The sequence below is a fragment of the Anabrus simplex genome, chromosome 12 (genome assembly GCF_040414725.1).
Source record: "Anabrus simplex isolate iqAnaSimp1 chromosome 12, ASM4041472v1, whole genome shotgun sequence".
Taxonomy (NCBI): Eukaryota; Metazoa; Arthropoda; class Insecta; order Orthoptera; family Tettigoniidae; genus Anabrus; species Anabrus simplex.
The window spans coordinates 12,194,887-12,215,024 of record NC_090276.1 but is presented as its reverse complement, the minus strand read 5'-3'; the positions used below and the strand labels follow the sequence as shown (position 1 = coordinate 12,215,024).

Here is a 20,138-nt window from a genome sequence, read left to right as displayed (position 1 = left end):
ATCTTAAACTGTTCATGAGTTATGTCTGGTGGACTTCTTAGCGGAATAACCCATATAATTTGTTAACTGTTATTAGGATGTAAACCTATCTGGATGCCTCACACTCGTTGTCGTCAGGGTAGCTTCTTGTGATTCAGACCGGGTTGGAGGTGTTGTGTGACGATTCCTCTTCATTGATATTATGCTTTTGTAAGTGCCGGATCATCCCGGAAGTATTTCTGCCGATGTATTTTACTTCTTTTGAATAAGGAACACAATGGGCTCTGCTATGTGACATCTCTTCAAAATAACCAACATCCAACATTCGGACATAACCTTCAAGTTGTCGCGTACAACCAGACACAATTTCACATTACAGCGCGAATACTCTATAACATTGTAAGGAATTATTTCCTTCGTCACCAAAATATCGGTAAACACATGCAGTGGTCATATGTTATTGAATGCGGGGTCTGATAACGATGTACACCTACCTGTCGAAAGAATTGGAGCAAACGGAAGCATTTTAGACAAGGCCAACTAGATATACAGGCCATAAGGCTCCCCCTCCACTTCCAGCGCTACGTCACACGAAGAGCCATCCGCTTCATTTTTCGCCAGTGACTTGTAGGCTGATATGAACCTCGCAGCAGTAAGGCTATCAATGGTGTTGACTGACTTAAACGTGTGTGAACATTGTGAATCATGCCCACGTCGTGTTGTGTACCTGGTTGTAGAAGCAACTATAGTTCAGAAGAGCCCAGTATTTCAGTGTTTAAATTTCCTACTGATTTGGTTCGGAAACAAAAATGGATCTTAGGCATCCATCGAACAGAATTTGTCCCTTCAGCAAGCTCATTTGTGTGCATAAAACACTTCGATGAACGTTTCGTAATTAGGGAGGATTCTGTTAAAAGACCTGATGGGTCTATTTTAACAGTAAAACGTAACCGTTTAAAACTCCCAAACGACGCTGTTCCTACTAAGTTTGAAAAACGTGCCTGCCTATCTGTCTAAAAATCTTCCAAGACCGAGGAAAACTCCTATTCAAAGACAAGAAGAAATTGAAAAACGGGAAGAAGAAGAAAGAAAGAAAGCTGAGGAAGAAGATGACAGGATCAAGGACTTCGATGACGTTAAAGGTACTTTCACTACTAAATGCAAATTAGATTTTGACAAAGTTTTTGTCAATTTCGACGGCCAAAGTCTATGTATTTTCAAAATTTATATGACTGAGGAAAATATTCCGAAAATTGGTACTTCTTTAACATTAAACGAGGCTCTTGATTTTAAAGCCATAAAACATTGTATTTTCATGAATGATAACCCTGATATACGTGCATTAGGTAACGGGGGCAAGATATTAAAATGGTCAAATTTGGAAAGTATCTGTAACTTTCTGTTTAGTCTTGCTTGTGAATCAAAAGTGACTGTCCACGACAAAATAGAAACTGTGAACAAAATAATCGATGAAATTGAAAGTGAAGTTGATGACTATCATTACTGATACATTAGAATTTTGCAAGGAACAGTTAAATTTAACCTTTACAAAGAAATTGTCTTACTCCTGTATATTAATAACATGGTTCGCTTCAATATTTTTCGCATTTCCTGGGGCGTATAAGAAGATAAGACAGTCAACGTTCCTTATATGCCTCACCCTGTGTATTTGCAGTCTTTTACCTCAAAACTAGGCATGGGAAATTCGGGTATAGATGATTCACATTGGAATTACTTGAAAAAGAAAGTAAAATTGAGCGATTTTGTAACTTGTTGTTGGATGAAGTCTATGTAAAACCTGAGCTTAACTATAAAGGAGGAAAGGTCGAGGGAGTTGCTTTTAGTAGTAAAAGTGGAGAAAATAACGCAACATTAGCTACAACTGTACAAACCTTTATGTTGTCATCCATTCTTGAAAAAAATGTTGGTTTGTTTCCATGTAAGAACCTAACGTCACATTTCTTAGAAGAACTAACTTTGCAAGTCCTTTAAGTATTAACAGATATACTGTAGGTTATAAGGTAGTATGCATAATTTCTGATAATAACAGTGTTAATAGAAAAATGTTTGAAAAGCTGTGCAAAAGCAATTTACAAACCACTTTTCAAAATCCATTTGACGAAACACAAAAGATTTTTTTAAATGTTCGATACTGTTCATTTATTTAAAAGCTTAAGAAATAACTGCCTTAATCAGGCCGATAACTTACAAACTTTCGTGTTTCCTGACTTTGACAACCCTGAGTCAGACAAAAAATGTTTTGCTAGTGTTGGTCACCTTAAACAGCTCCACAGAGGAGAAGAGAATGATGTAGTTAAGTTTGCTCCTGCCCTGAACCAAAAAGTGTTGTGCCCAACTTCCTTAGAGCGACAAAATGTAAACCTTTGTTTTAAGCTCTTTGATGAGAAAAATGTCGCCGCTTTAAAATAAACCAAACCAAACCCCATTGCACTACAGCCCTTGAAGGGCCTTGGCCTACCAAGCGACCGCTGCTCAGCCCGAAGGCCTGCAGATTACGAGGTGTCGTGTGGTCAGCACGACGAACCCTCTCGGCCATTATTCTTGGCTTTCTAGACCGGCGCCGCTTTAAAATACTTTGATAAAATAAAAAATGGAGATGGTTTTAAAAGCACAGCTGTATTCTTAGAAATAATTCCTCATTGGTGGAAGATTGTTAATGTTAAGCATGCTTTCAAAGGCGACAGATTTAACGACCCTCATTGTAACGCAATATTTTCAATTCATGACGACAATGTTTTATTTCTGCGCAAGTTTTAAACATGGTTAATTAGATGGGATAATCTGTCTGTTCAAGGGGAGATTACACAAAAAACAGAAAGTCGTCATGGAAAACTTACTAATGAAACTCAAACAGCCTTAGTTCACACTACAAAAACTATTTTAGAGTTAATAAATTCCTTGAAAACAAGTTTAGGATTCAAGTATGTATTGTTAGGGAAATTTCAAACTGACGAACTGGAAGCAAGATTTGGGCAGTACAGGGAAATGATTGGTGCCTGCTACCATATTTCAGTGAAGCAAATCCTTGAGTCAGAACGAAAATTGAAAGCCCTGACGGTAATAAATGCATACTCTGCTAAACATGCAGCCATCCCTATTAGTGATATTTCATTAAGTCTGTGGATTGCAAGAGCTCAGATTGTAAAAGCTTCAAACCAACAGACATTTCACATTTTGAAAATGTGGTAGTTGAGTTAAATGATGTTATTATATCTGAAAACATTTTGTTAGGTCTAGTTTATATTGGTGGATATATTTGTAAAATAATTATGAAAAATTTTACATGTATAAATTGTCAAGATGTTTTGTTATTAAATAATGATAATGTAACGTCAGATGTGTTAAAGCCGGAGGACAATTTTTATTTCAATATAATTGACAGGGGAGTTTTGAAATATCCATCAGATTTTATTGTTAACATTTTAATCACACAGTTTAAATTATTTAGTGTAATTATAAGAGATAAATTTGAATCGAGGTTTTTAGATGGTGATTCTCAAAGAAACATTCTGATTTTGCTTGTCAACAAAGTTTTAGAAAATGAAAACGTCATGTTTGAAACATGCAGTGATTGTAGAAGTAGTTTTAAAGATTACGTTGACAAATGTATATACATCTTTTGTAATAATTATTGAATAACTATAGAAAAGTTACTGCAGACAAACTCGTTGCTAAGAAGAAGAAATCCTCAAGTAAGGATAGCCATAAATCGGCAAAGAAAAGGAAAATTGATAAACTGAAACCTTAAGAATTGTTAGATAAATTTTAAGTTGAAGCCTAATTTCTAAGAAAGGTTCCAGACTATTGTTGTGAATTGCTATCATGTATTTGCATAGTAACATTAAAACTATTTTTATACGTATTATGGGTTTTAATCTTTTGCATGAAACCGTGTTCCGTTACAAATGACAGATGTTAGCTTAATTTTACGTAAATAAATGTACATAAACTGTTCCGCTAGTTTTCCCCCGCATAAAACTGATGTAGTGCACAAGCCTAAATAAAATCACAATTAAAGGCGTGTTCAGTTATATCGTTCAGGTTCAATAAATTAATATCATGGAGACAGTGAGAGCGGGCCGTATACTACCATGCTGAACGCCAGCCACTGGCGTGACGTCACGGTCCGAGCCTTGCGGCCTGTCTATCTAGTGCGGCCTTGATTTTAGACTACACATTCTACTCGTGCGTAATGGTAGTTGCATATGCAGCAAGGTGCATCTTGCCTCACCTCGAGTTCGAATGATGCACCCCTGTAGTATCCAGGTACGCGTACCTACAGTAGCCGTCAGGTTCTGTACTTAAACCACTCATTCGTGTACCTACCAGTGCATACAATGCCGGAATGCGTATCCTTTATAATTATGTTATACTGCGTCAAAATAGACCTAGTCGCTTGTTGACACGTACTTACGAAATTGAGAAGGCCCATGGTTGGCTATTCGCATAATCGGCACAAACAACATTCAGCTCCAACTACCTGTAGGCCGGCGACACGCTGCACAATGCGAGGACAACGCTCTCGAGATATCTCGAAATTTCTCGCGAGAAATAGTGCCTGCGCTAGTTTCGAGAAATCTCGAGACCTCGTCTCAGACTGTCCATCACTACCAAGGAATCTGCTCAAGACTTAACGTCTCCAACCGACGGACGAATCAGCGTCATATGCTCTTACTCCATTTGCACACTGCAGAGAGGTTTTCAATATAAACCAGTCTTTTGCCACGCAATCTAGTGATCAGAAATTGTGTCAACTTGGAATTAAAAAAACAGTGTATGAAAATGTGGAATTGTCCTTATCTCCTTTTGCACTGCTCCCAGTTATGATGGTGATCTGTCTTGTGCTCATCCTTTTGCATTCTTATTCCTGTTCCTATCTTTAATATACATGACTTATTCACCCTTTCAAAGAACCAGGACAATTACAGACTATAGCAAAGACTAAAATGTGAAATTTATTTAATGCTCAAACTTGAGTGTACATTTCTCTATTAATTAAAAAAAGAAATTGACAGCACCGAACTCTAGGAAGAAAAATGAAAGAACGAATTAATATCTGAAAATTTTTATTCGTTCACAACCTTATTGCATGTGGATTATTACTTTATGCAACATGTGTTTGGTTTTGAAGCTCACTCAGTACATGGCATTAAGAGCTAAAGCATGAATGGCTGGTGACACTTCTTAACTTTGTACAATAGGTCCCTTGATAAAATGCCATAAAATGCCAGTCACCACAATGAGAAATAATTGTATCGCCTGGTTTCATCAACAGTTGTTAAAAATTTAGTTTACATTTTTAATATTCTAATTAACCATAAATATGTTTCATTAACAAATATTAATGTTAACGACTTGTTAAACTACAGGTCAACAGCTCCATTCCCCCTGTGTTACATGTCTAACATTTGCTAACTGTTCCAAAATGGCTGCTGTAAATCGCGCTTTAGGCAGACTTGCTGCATTTAAATCTTCCGAACATTTCTGATAAAGGAAGGGTTTTGCAACGTAATTATTTTGATATGATGAACGTGGAATTTCTATGAAGTTACAGATTATAAAAGACGTTAGTTTTTGAAAGGAAAATTTGGAGACAAACAGCTTCAGCTATTTCTCATGTTTCAGCCTGGAGGTGGGAGTGTTGAAGTTATCTTCCATTTGGACTACATCATCTGCAAAAGCAAGGCCATTGATGTTCTCTGCTTTCAATCCAATGCCCACCCTAATAACATTCTTGTGTAGTTAGTTTCTCCAAAAAAAATCTGACATTTTGCAATTTAACAACAGATAACTCCTATTCTTAAGTGACATTGTAGTGCCTAGTTTTTGAATGATATTCATGAGTATTATATTAAGTTCGAACACTGTGCATTTTCTTGGAGACAACTCTTTTTCTAGGAATGGTTAGCAGTATTTCAAGTCTTACAGCCTACATAACTTCAGGTACCAGCACAAAAACTGCTGAACCCTTACTGCCCTTTAATTCACAACGGAACGCAACAGCAATGAAATATGAAAGGAAGAATATCCCTAAGTAAACAGGAGCTAAGCTCGTACTACAGACCAAAAACAAGTTAAATTACAAAACGAGGTCAAAAAGAAATTTAGAAAATTGGCCAGCACAAAATAAAGAGGGGATGCTGAAACCTACCAAGCAATCCCACGACATTTCATTAAAAGCTAATGAGTCAGGAGGCCCAGTGAAACAGATAATACGCCCATGGTACCTTGTGACTGTGAAGATAGAAACTTAAAGCAAAAATAGAAAAGTACAGGTTCAATTTAGAAATTGTAGCCACAAGAAACAAGATTGAAAGAAGGGAAATGAGAGTCATACCCATACTTCATTTTAAAATATTATACCCATTAGGCTGGTGACAATATTTGAGTGAGATTAGAATATCCCATGAATATAAACTTTCCTCTTTCTCTCATGCTAATTTTACACTATTGTCTCTTTTCATAGAATGTTTGGAGATAATACAGGAATTTCAAAAGCTACATTTAGTAGAATTTTTAGGATGTTTTCTGCAGTGGTAGTATCCATGAGAATGTACAAAATACTTCATTACATCACCAGATTATCCAAGATTTTTATTAAATATAGTTTTGCTGGCGTTTTAGGTACAACAGATAGTACATGCGTACAAATCCAATCACCTGGAGGCAATATCACAATTGGAAGGGATGCTTTTCTATTCTATTATGTTCAAGTGACTAATGATCAACGTCCAAATCAGAGATGTTAACAATTGTACGATATTTAATAACTCCAATATCGGAGCAGTTCGAGATGCGGAAAAGTTGCAAATGATCACGATGGGTGATAATATAGGCCTTCTTTTTAAGATGATATAATGTATTTAACCCTGCATATACATCCTGAAAAAAAGCCCTCAAATCCATCAGGATCCAGAACAGCATGGAAAGGATGACAGAGGTCTAGAAAAAATGTTTCCCATTCTTAGCTTTTGATTGTGAATTGAATGTCAAGCTATGTTGACTTCACGCGCCATACTTTACAGCTGTATTCAAAAAGAATTGTATTGGAACGCACTCAAACCACTGTTTGACATTTTTGACATGCTCTATTGGTGAAAAATATCTAATTCCTCCATGGGAATTGAGAATTTTCCGTTGCTTAATTTTGCTAGTTTCTTTCTAGTAATATGCCGTTATCAAGTTCGTAATCGATCTTTTCGGTGATCAGGATTTGGTCAAGTGTTGTAAGTGCGATGCTTCATAGGCTTTTAAAAACTTCATATTTTAAGTTTATGTTGCACAGATGTCAACCACTGCATACCAATATTTCCTACACTCACCGCTTGGGGAATTTAAATAGATAATCTCAACTTTCATTCATGGTTTGCTCAATCTTATTATACGGAACATCTCTGCACGAGTTAGACGACATGTAAGTAATTAGGTCTACAACTCGTGTCGTTGCTATCTTCTGTGCTGTGATCACTGCTTCCACTACACTTCAATTTTCATTAATTATTCATCCAACCTTATTACCATGCATAACAATTTTACCAGAGTTGGACGATGGCAGGGTAATTAGGCCTAGAACGTGTGTCATTGCTTCCGACTTAACCACTGCTTGCACTTAGCACCTGAATTTGCATCTTTGTTCATGCAATCCTATTACTACTAAAGAACCCTTTAGGGAAGGGAAGGCGAAATATTTTATGATTACCATACCGGCAATGAAAAAAGTTTCATGGAAGGAGAGTTACTACCTGTACGCATCAAATCTAATGCCACAAAAGACGTATCGTGGGGAAATGGAGACACATTTGAAAAATGCTTTAATATTCTTTCTGGCCTTGGATCGATTCAGTTAGAAATGAGAAACTGCTGAACCAATCATGAAGAAAGGGGAATATAATTATTCGGACAGGAACGGAACCCCTTATGAGCTGAACAGCGTCAAGCTGGAACTACTTTAATGCCGTCCAATAGTGTGAGGGACATGAACAGCACATATTGGGTATATAACGGGAAGGCAAGTTTTAAGACTACCCCCTTACTATCATTCTTTGAATCCCAACCAGTCTGGAGTTGAGTAAAGGACCATGTGACAAATATAAACAAATATTTCATCCTTGGAAGGATCGTACCAAACAAGAACGACACCGACAGTGATGACGATGCTATGGACGGGATGAGTAACCTACCTTTCTTCCAGCGATTAAATTGGCAAACATATTAATTTTTAGAATTAATACAAGTATCTTCTCAAATCATTCTAGTGAGTGTCTAAAAATTGTACTTTTTTTTTTAAGCGTGTTATGGGTTATTCGAACTATGAAACAATATTACTGTTTCTTGACTGATGATTTTATGCAAGTACTACTGCAATGCGCTTGTGGCCGGAGTTATTATTGACTCTCAGGTTATTTGAGATAGGGTATAGATCTGCACCATTCGTAACTTCCGCGAAAGTGAACGCATAAGCCAAGATTTCTGAAGTTTGAAGAAATGCAAGTATCTTAACATGTTGTTTAATTGTTAACACGGTGTTAAAAAACAACTTGTTAGTATTTATTTAACAATTGTTGATGAAGCCTCCAACAGAGGAAGAATGTTACCATGTTTTATTTCAAATTAAATACAGTACTTCACAAAAATTTCAAGTTTATTTAGTAGAAAACCAGAACGTAACATTAATTTAGCAAGAGACTAATTTTGCATTTCATTGATACTTTAATTCAAAAAGTGATACAATGAAGTCTTAAAACAGAGACACATAGCCTAATGCATTGTATGCATTTTTTTTCACTCGTCATGAAAGTTAACCATCTCCGACTATTTTGACTGGCTACGATTTATCACTTGTTCCTAGGTCTACTTTGCTTAATTACAGTATTTCGTCCTTGCATGTTTAGTGGTAGCTGTGTTACCTTCGCCATAGTTATCATATTCATACTTCCTCTGTTGGGTATGCATTCTGCCTCCCCACTACAACTTGTTCTCTCTCTCTCAAGAAATACTACACAGAATTGCTTTTCTTTTTTTTAACATAATGATTACTTTCTATTTTCCATCATCCATAAAAATTAGTTAAATTATTAAACTATACTTGCCTTCTCTCAACTACATTAACTTCCTTGTAGGGGAGGGGGCAGTAGCCACTAGCTAAGTCTGGCACTGCATCCACTAACTATTCATAAAAACACGCAATAGTGAATACATCCCTCTACATAGACATTGGTGTCAGGAAAGGCATCTGGCTATAAAACTGGTCGCCGCCAAGTAATTGGAGAAGACCAGGAAGAATAAGTCGCTTTGTTCAACAAAGTTCAAGCTGAACATCTTTCCTCTCAATTCGTTCTTTCCCCACCCTGAGAGTAATAGGTTTGCGAGGCCTAGGGAGTTTCATTTTCACACCCTTCCATTTTATTTTATTTTATTTTTTGCCAACACCATCCATTTTTTATCTCTTCCTTTTTCTCCTCTGTTTAGTATTAAGAGAGGATGGTTGTCCATTTGTAATTCATCTTAAAATAATTATCACCACCGCCTCCCATATAAAATAATTTGTTTTTACTATGACTGAATTCACTTAGGTGTGTTGCTGAATCAATAAATTTAGCTGTAAATCATACATGACTGGCCTTGTTTACCTACCTGATAGAGGAAAGGGCATATATATTTCTTTTTTGAGTTCAAATCTAGAATATGCCTTATGTGTATGTAAAATACTTTTTTTTTAATCCAGCTTGAAACATGATCCTTGGGATTTACCAACTATAGAATGAGAGAAGAAATAATTTGAAAACATTCATTGCTGTCAACAAATGGGAATGCAGCAGACTTAGATTCAGGGGGCCTCAGCTTCAACTCCCAGTTGGGCCAGTGATTTTAGCTGTCTGGTTGATTCCTTTAGCTCAGTTCGATTTAACACTTGTCTTCATTACCACACAACACATCACACTACTAAACTCCACAGAAACACACAATAGCGAATACATTCCTCTACATAAGGGCTGGTGTCAGGAAAGGCATCTGGCTACAGGACTGGTCGCCATCAAGTAGTTTGGAAAAGACCAGGGAGAATAATTCACTGTATACAAGAAAGTTCAAGCTGAACATGGGATTAAACTACCTAGCATAACATTATGTTACAGATATGAACATTTCTTTTTCAGAAATAAAAATGGATGGAAGTGCTTCTTTCAATCAAAATTTAAATGCTTGTTAAATGAATTAATAAATTACTGAATCTGTATAATCAATATAATCCCTGAAGCTTAGACTCCACATCGTGACATCATACAAAATGCACTTTCTCTAAAGTAATGATTTAAAAAAAGGCCACCTGTACATAAAAGTGGTAGCAACAATTAGGCTGCTAATATTTTCACTTGTTACTCAAGACGGAAATACATCCCTGAGTTGGTTCTACCTCTGTACAATTTTACTGTTACCTCCAAGAAGCAAGAATGTAGGAAACTAAGTGTAATACTTGCCAAGTTCTTTGAAACAGGTGTCCAGACAGATGACATGTAAAACAAAATGGAAGAGAGGTCTTTAGGTGTTTGTTCGGGATCTTATATGTGGACAAATTCTACAGAAATTAAAGCTACAAGAATAAAATTAAAACCTTAATTGGCAATAATCTCCCTATCAAACCACATTCACTAGTCAAAAGAATCAATGTTGAATGTTGGGGAAAGAAAAGTATGGTACTTGTACTTTAGAGATTTGAAATAAAGACTTGTGTTAGGTATTACTGACATATTTTATTTTAAAAGTAGTATCAAACAAAAATAACAATAGCAATTCTACTGAAATAGGAGACATGCTGAGCATCCACAAAGTGGCAACATCGTCCAAGTCCATTTACATGTCTTATCGGAACACTCGTTTGGATACATAAGTGCCGGGGCGGGGGGGTGGGCATTTAGGAAATTTTGTTCTTAAAAATAAAAAAAAATTTAAAAAAAGTTTTAAAGTAATGACCAGACATTTCCATTATGTGAGGTATAATAGTTGGATAAATTAAGCAACACTTTTTTGAACATTGCATACAGGATTGCTCCAGGTTTTTCTTTTATATCCATCTGCAAACTTAGGTCACTCTCAGCGCACAGAAATACGACCCTTCCTTTTGGCCTATGTCTAGGCTACTAATGAAGCAGTAAGGTAAGTCAATGAATAACATTCAAAATGTATTCAATTTGAGATCTTTTCATTGCTTTAATCTTAGAATAATTTTATAAATATGTCCATACCTTCCATTCTTTTAAAGTGAGAAATAAAATCAACAAATGAAGAAACGAGGAGAGAGAGAGAGAGAAAAAAAAGAAAACAAAAGGAACGCAGAAGAAATAGTTGCACCTTCTGTAACAATGACTTGAAACTAGCACCAGCAACACAACCCAAGTTCATTCATTCAGTCAGACACTTTTAAACAATAAAATAAGTGGCAGTATCAAACAGCAGCAATCAGGAATGCTGGTGTTAATTTCAAGTATTCGATCACTGGCTTTTTTGTTATTTTCTTATTTATACAAGAGCCTGCTACTGAAACAGTAGAACAAAAAAAAAAAAAAAATCAAATGCAGTCTGTACTCAGTAAGGACCACATCACATGTACATCATTGTCTTCTGTTCAGCCACTTGTCCAAACTTTTAAAAATATTGTTCTGCACCTCCCATAGGGAAGGGCCCACACTTGTTTTAAAAGCTCAACCAGCAAACACTAAATAAAAAAAGTTTTGATCATTAACAAAACTTGCAGCTACCGATGAGAAATGTACTTCATTTATATATATTTATATATATATATATTTATATATAACCAATGAGTATGGTATTTTGGATGGCCATAACAAATTAAATTATAATTAGCTAGATTTAATATCTTGGACAAAGTTGGGAAGAGGAGAGCACGGGGAAAGGGGAAGAGGGAGGGCTCTAGTCTACAATACAATTTCATACCTCCTCAGCTATTAACCTAACTATACAAATTGTTTCTTAATCAGTAAACAATATCGAATTAAAACACTGCAGAATACTTCATGCAATGTTGTTATGATTACAACAAGTATTTAAATGTACTGGGAATACTCTTTTAATGCTTAGGAAGTATTTTTTCCTTATTTTCTTCATTCTTCATATTTGACAGTTCTCGTATTTTTTTATGTAGTTTCTTCATTTTGTAAAATAATATTAACAAACAGCTAGTCACATTATGCACCACTAAGTATTTCTTTTCATTACGATTACAGTTGCTTCAATGATTTGTGAGAGTGAAATGTACGGGTGTAATCATCATTCATTCATTAATTAATTGCTCGTTATGCAACGTTAAGTTTGCGTCTATACAATGTCCTGTTAACACAGCCTTTTCTAGCCCCCCTTCCCCTACTCCTACTTCACTACTGGCATTCACAGGGAAAGAAATCTCATTATGTACAACCATTAGTCACGGCACAAAACACAGTGTCCGCAACAAGAAGAGACACAGAAACATAAGAGTGAATTCGGCAGTGTATTTTATTTTCATATAGTTACGGATTCTTAACCTATCCAAAGAGACGCATCACTTACACGAAAGAAGAAGAGAGGAAGAAGAAGAATATACACACGAGAAGAGAGGCTCCGACGCTTCCACACACATGGCTCATAAATAACTTTTAATACTTTTCTTACGACAATGATCCCCCACACAGAATTGAAATGAAGTCAAGATTATGCAGCAGGTAAATAAAAAAAATGTCCAGTGGTTTCATAAATTAAGTACAGCCACTGCCACTACTACAACTGTTCTACGAATTTCGAAAGCTTATCCTGAGGTGTCATTGCGCTGGCGTCACTAGGGTCCGAAGGGCCTTGCCCAGAGTTCCCCGCACCGGGAGTCGAGCCGGCCGGAGACGGGTGGTGAGGCATACCGCCTGCACCGCCATGTGACTGTCCTGCTCCAGCCCCACTCCCAGACAATTGCGACAACATCATCTCGGAGCTACCCGCCAGGTCCTGCTGGTGGTGTGCGGGCGAGTGCGTGGGCGTCACGTGAGGGGGCTGCGGGTGGTGGTGAGGGGAAGGAACGGGTCCCCCACCACGCGGAGACTGCACCGGCTGGTTCCTGGGCGAAGGTACCGGCCGGGGGGACGGGTTCGGTTGAGGCGATCGGATGGGAGGTGGAGATCGTCCTGCCTGCATCAGCTGCTGTTGTTGCTGCACAGAGATCCCACCCGGTGGCCCCATCATCATGCCTCCTCCGGCCACGCCCTGAGGGGACGGAACTGGTGGCGGCGTAGGCTTCAGGCCCGGCTGCTGCTGCAGGACCTGTGTGCCGGGTTGTCCTCCAACTACGTACTGCGTCTGGTCGGGATAGATGCCACCTCCCGGATAGCTAACCAGGTGCTGCTGGCGGCTGGCTCCTGGCAGCCTCTGGGGTTGTCCATATGGAGGAGCTGGGGGAGGCTGTTGGAAAGCGGCCTGCTGTTGCTGCTGTTGTTGCTGTTGCTGCTGGTGTCGCTGCATGGCCATTATTTGCTGTTGCTTGTACCACTGTTGTTGTTGCTGCTGAGGTGTCATCTGACCACCTTGAGGAGACACACCCAGCCCAGCATTCGCCTGCTGGTTTAATATTGCCTGCATTTGCATCCTTCCTTGCTGCTGTTGTTGTTGCTGCTGTTGTTGTTGCTGCTGCTGCTGCTGCTGCTGCTGAGACATGATGTGCTGCAGCTGTTGATGCTGTGGCTGTTGACCCTGAAGCATTCCCCCACCTCCTTGATTCTGAGCTTGAGCCGCCTGTGCCTGTTGGTACACTTGCCGCTGTTTTATGAACGCAGCCATTAACTGTGGGTTACTCTTCAAAATGTGTAATATTTGTTGTTGCTGTTCAGGAGTGTTGGGGGACTTGAGAGTTTGCAGAAGCTGCTGTAAGGCAGCCTTTTGCACCTGGTTACTGCCAGCAGCTCCTACTACACCTGGTGGGGCCCGCTGCACCGGCGATGGGCCCGCTCCAATGTGAGAAGGCACGATGCCTAACGGTTGCTGCGCCTGCTGTGGAGGGACCTGGAGGGGTTGCTGTTGTTGAATCATGTTTGGTGATGGTTGCCGTAAGCCTGGATTCGCTTGCAGAGCGGGATTGGATGGATACCTGAAACAAAACAATGAGTCTCTCTTAACCTATAGTTGGTTCTATCTGAATTTATCTTAAAAGTCATTACCAATATTTTTGTGCACAAATTCAGACATTAAGTTTTGAAATGTGTTCAACCTTTTATTGGGTGACAAGGCACTGCTGTCAAGTAGGGCTTTATGGTTGATTTAACTCTAAAACATGTATATACTCCGCACTGCTTTACTTCTAAATTAATTTTTGGCCGATACTGGGTCTATCTGGTGGTTATGCGCTGAGACATAGGCATCCAACCAATCCCAAGACATCATTCATATCGACTTTTATTGGCAGACTGCGATCTCGAAACCTAGTTGCCAAACTTTCTCGTTCAGTGTGTATGGTATTCGGTACGGTTCGTGACCTTGTGCACTTTTTCTTCAATAATTAGTGCTCTTCATCATCATCATCATCATCCTAAACCATCTCCAGTTTCCCGGGTGTGGTATATGAGCCTCCTCCATCTCATCCTGTCCTTGTACCATTCTTCCTCCACCAACTTGTCCCAATCATGACCTCTCAGCATTACATCGCTCTTAACTAAATCTATCCATTTCCTTCGTGGCCTTCCCACGGGTCGTCTTCCTTCTACCTTTCTGTCAAATTCCTTCCTTGCAGTTCTGTTTACTGGCATCCTCTTCATGTGACCAAACCACTTCAGTCTTGATAGAGAGAATTGTCTATTCCTACTTCTTCTCTAATTTTCTCATTCCTAATCTTGTCTTTCCTGGTTTTCTGGATCATAGTGCGTAGGAATTTCATTTCAGCTGCCTGAAGTTTGGAATTATCTCTATTGGTCAGTGTTGTGGTTTCGAGACTGTATGTAAGAATTGGTGTATAATAGGACTTGTACAATGTCATTTTTGTTTTCATGGGTATTTGCTCATCCCACAGCAGGTGTCTTACCTGGTGGTAAAATTGTGCTGCCTTATTGATTCGATTGTTCACCTCATGTTTTGCTAGGTTGTCATTTGATATAACGCTACCCAAGTATTTGAAAACTGGAACGCTGTCCAGTTGAGCTTCATTTAACATGACTATTGGTTCTGCTCCTTCCCCATACACTTTCATCACCACCGTCTTGGTCTTCATCTCTAGTATAATTATGTACTTAGACATAGCTTGGTGGAAAGCGGGGCAGGTACTGGTTGAACTGTGTACAGTATGCTGTATAATACAGGTTTAATATTTCAGCGTATCAAAATAGCTGTAGTTTTATTTACGTCCGTGTATTGGTTAGTGTACTTGGTTCGTACATGTTTAGCATGTCTCAGTGTAGTTCGGGATAGACAAGAGGCAAGACAATGACTCTGAGATCACTGAAGTGTTCAATTTGAAGGCCATAACTTCCTTCCTGTGCCAGCCACTAGCAGCAAGTGATGCGTTATTTCCTCATTCTTTTTTTTTTCTCTTAAGAATGTATTCCCTTTTTAGTGCCGGATGTTGTCAATAAGTGTCGTTTTGTGAATTTATTTCCAATCCCGATTCATTACCTTTTCTGAGTACGAAATTACATTTCATGAGGGCTGTGTACCGCGGTTGTATTGCATCAGCTGTTCTTGTGGCAGTAGCGCAATGGCAACAGAGTAAGGCGATGCTCACTTGTTTTGCAAAATGTCAATTTAGAAGTAAAGCCGTGCCGAGTATAATTTGTGTTCACTAGTTCTACACCTTCCACGTGATTCTTCATCTTTTCTGTTGATTTTATATTAACTCTTCAGCAAAAAGTCTAAATTATTTCTATATTAATTGGAAGGATATTAGATAGCTCCTAAGTTAATCCTGTTCCGAACACGGGGCCTGGCGGTAAGAGACAGGCATGTTATCCCTACCCCATTAGCAATAGGAAGTCCTAAAAATACACTTACTGACGGTTGGAGACTTATTTGTCTAAATGTGCACAGTCCAAGAGCACATTACATACCTTGGAGTCCACTGGTCCATGGGAATAAGATGTGGTCCACCTGCACTAGGTCCCATCTGGATGGTTCTTTGCATCTGCGGCGGTGGCATCACCTGTGGTTGGCCAACAACAACCCCAGGAGGATTTACTTTGCCATAGCCTACTTGAGCATGTGGAGCTTGCTGTCGTGCTGCCTCTTCCTGCACCTGTCACACACAACATAAAACAATATATTCAATGCCTCAACAATTCATACACTATAGTATTTCAATAAACTATGTGCATGTAAGAAAATATGAAACATTTTAACAAAATTATCAATATGCCTTGATTTACTCCATTCTCACTCCTCAGCAACAAGCTATTTTTCAGATACATTGTTGCCTTTAACACTGTTAAGACTGCCACAGGTAATTTATTCCAATCCCTTATGGTCCTGTTTACGAAGGAAAACTTGCCCACATCAGTATGCTGGTTATTATTACACTACTGTAAGTGACCATTGCCACCAGGATATTTCCCATTTGCGATGTATTTTTTAATAATAATAATAATAATAATAATAATAATAATAATAATAATAATAATAATAATAATAATAATAATTAGGTACTTCGGTACATGACAGTGCAATGTGTAATTGTGTCTAGTTGTACGCAACAACTTGAAGACGATGTCCGAAATGCAACGTAAGTCGTGGATGTCGGTTATTTTGAAGAGATACCACACAACACAACCCGCTGTGTTATTCAAAAGAATTAAAATTCGTCGGCAGAAATACTTCTAGGATGATCTGACACTTAAGAATCGGTCTTGAGAGCGTTGCCCATCACCTCCGCTGAAAGAATTGGAGCAAAGTCGGGCATTTTAGATTACACGTTCCGCTCATGTGTAATGGGGGTTGCATACGTAGCAAAGCACATCTTCCCCGTCTCAAGTTCGAATAATGTACGCCTCTAGTATCCAAGTAGGTGTACATCCTATCTACAGTTATTAAAAAAATTATGCAGGATTATTTAGCTAAGATGTCCACCCCAAATAATTCAAGAACAGTTTAAGGTACTGACATTGTTTTCACATTCGTTAATGGTATTAAGGGGTTCATAGTTGAACATGCAGTTCTCTTCCAGGCTTTTGTCAAAATGTATTGGCTCACATCTATATATATAAAATAAGAGTTTTGTCTGTACATTGCTCAGAATTTAAAAAGGATGGTATTTCTGTATCAGTGTGTCCATAGTAGCAAGGAAATGCACATTTTAATTTTCCGTAATTTCTGTATGTCTGTATGTACGCACTCGCATCACGAGGAAACGGCTGAAGAGAATTTAATGAAAATCGGTATATAGTGTCCGGGAATAAGTCTCTACAATCTAGGCCATAAATAATTTTATTCACGCTGAGAGAAATGGTAGTTTAGGGGAAGGCCTAAAATTTTATTCTCAAATATTTATGTTATTAGTAGTCCTATGTTAATGAACCTTGGTATGCTAAATTGGAAAATAAGTCGCTACAATTCAGGTCATAAATAATGTTCTTCACACTGAAAGAAATGGTAGTTTAGGGGAAGGTCTAAATTTAAATTTTCATATTTTTATGTTATTAGTGGTCCTATGGTAATGAATATCGGTATGCTAAATTGGAAAATAAGTCGCTACAATTTAGGTCATAAATAATCTTCTTCACACTGAAAGAAATGGTAGTTTAGGGGAAGGTCTAAATTTAAATTTTCATATTTTTATGTTATTAGTGGTCCTATGTTAATGATCATCGGTATGCTAAATTGGAAAATAAGTCGCTACAATTTAGGTCATAAATAATCTTCTTCACACTGAAAGAAATGGTAGTTTAGGGGAAGGTCTAAATTGAAATTTTCATATTTTTATGTTATTAGTGGTCCTATCTTAATGAAAATCAGTATGCAAAGTCAGGAAATAATTCGCTACAATCTAGGCCATAAATAATTTTATTCATGCTGAGTGGAATGGTAGTTTAGGAGAAGGCCTAAAATTTAATTCTCAAATATCTGTGTTATTAGTTGTCCTATCGACAAATACTACATTAATACAGTTTTCCGATCATTTATGTCTTATACATTTTTACCATACCGGCTATGATAACAGAGATATTCATGAATTTGGATTTTTGTTGCTAAGTTCATATCGGTGCCAAGTCACGAGAAAATGGGCAAACAGAATTTAATGAAAATCGTTATGTAAAGTTGAGGAATGAGGAACTACAGTCTACGCTATAAATAATTTCGTAAGACGCCCTAATATCACAGAGTCGAAAGAAAACTAAATGTGAAGATCTACAATACAGAAAGCTCATAACATTGAACAACAATAACGTTACATTGACCATTGTTTGTTGTGATTGCTTTGTGTCTTCTCTTGCCAGTCATGTCCGACTGATGGGATTACTGCTGTATACCGAGTATTTCTTAATTTGCTTTACGTCGCACCGACACAGGTAGGTATTATGGCGACGATGGGATAGGAAAGGAAGCGGCCCTAGCATTAATTGCGGTACAGCCCTAGCATTTGCCTGGTGTGAAAATGGGAGACCACAGAAAACCATTTTCAGGGCTGTGGACAGTGGTTTTCGAACCCACTACCTCCCGGATGCAAACCCACAGCTGTGCGCCCTCAACCGCACAGCCAACTCGCCCGGTCGAACCGAGTACAACAGCCTACCTGAATATTGGCGGGAAGTAGCTGGAGAGCTAGATAACTTTCTTCTTAAGCATGCCATTCCTCTGGTTCGTAAATTTTCTGATACTAATGGTACGTAACAAACTGGTTCATCATAGGATTCAAGCTATTCAATCCCTACTCTGAGGCACTGATTGGAATGAGCAGTGTGAATATTTAACAGAACAATGGCAGAGGAGTATTCACGGCTGTCTGCGGCCTGTTCATTCCAGCACTGGAACTTTGGACTGTTAGATCGGCATCGTAGTACTGTATGTCTCAAATATTATTACAATATTATAAGCCCACCTGTTCAATACAACACAATATGATCCACTATTTCATATGGTCAAAATTTTTATACATAATACATAAAAGTCAATGGTTCATGTTTCACCCTCCTTACGGGCATCATCAGCCTATATCAATCTTAAAAATAATACATATGGAGTCATTCTAATCTTATAAATTATAGGTTAAAATGTTGAAAAATGATTTCGTAAAACATTATACAATAACATCTAAAACAACGATAATGTACCAAAGTATGTTAAAAGAGAGTAAATTAACTGTTTTTGAAGATTAAAACGTGGTTAAACATGAATTTTGAGAGTTTAAAACTAAAATGGATCTTTTTTTTTTTATAATATCATTAAGACTGTGATGGCCTTGAGTGTAAACACAATCATCAAAGGGGGATGTTTCTTCAATTCCCATAGTTTAAATCGAAGATGGTAAAATCACTGTCAGTTATTTAAAACGGAAGTGTGAACGTAATAAACATGTTAAAATGTATACGGTTGGTATATCTGAAAGTAGAAAAGAAAATGGAACTTCTTGTAGAGGCGTTGCTAATCATAAAACGTATGTCAAAGCTAGCGGATGTCAGTAGTTATGTTGGTAGTCGATTTGATTTAAAAGACAGTCAAGTTGATGTTATAATTCCGTTGAAACATTTGTTGGAAGAAATGATCAAGTTTTTCTGAAACAAAATGTAGAAGAAAGTTGGTTAAATAATACCGTACTGTACAAGAGACTTCCCGTACGTCAAAATTGCCTAAGGCGGTACTTACTCGTACGGTGCGTATTAAGTACGTCGGGTTGTTTCAGCAACGCTAGTTTGACTGAGCTTTCTACTTCTAGTATTATAACAGTGTGGCTGAGGCAGTGAAGGACATGGAGGGGGGGTAATGGTGGGTGGATCCTTGCACGCATGTGTTGTTATTGGAGGGCTGTTAGGAGCAAGATGGGCGGGCCTAACATTTGACAAGGGGGTGAAAGCTTTAGAACAAGAAGTTCTAAAAGTTTGCGGGATTGTATTATGTTTTGAATTCACCATGCCTAATAACTTGGGAGTTAGCTCATATAAAGGATTTTTTGCTTCCGTGGCATCGTTAAGATT

The 20,138-nt window shown here is 38.1% G+C and overlaps 1 protein-coding gene across 2 annotated transcripts in view; it reads right to left on the bottom strand.

The window, feature by feature from the left end:
* Window positions 1–10,722: 10,722 nt before the first annotated feature.
* LOC136884354 (CREB-binding protein) overlaps window positions 10,723–20,138 on the bottom strand; it is a 263,590-nt gene continuing 254,174 nt past the window's right edge. For both annotated transcript variants that reach the window (XM_067156476.2, XM_067156477.2), the window contains exons 29-30: window positions 16,065–16,249; window positions 10,723–14,119 (exon numbers count right to left, since the gene is read on the bottom strand). In XM_067156476.2, the coding sequence (XP_067012577.2) occupies window positions 12,769–14,119; window positions 16,065–16,249 (1,536 nt within the window). In that variant the 3' untranslated portion in view covers window positions 10,723–12,768. The remainder of the gene's footprint in view (window positions 14,120–16,064; window positions 16,250–20,138) is intronic.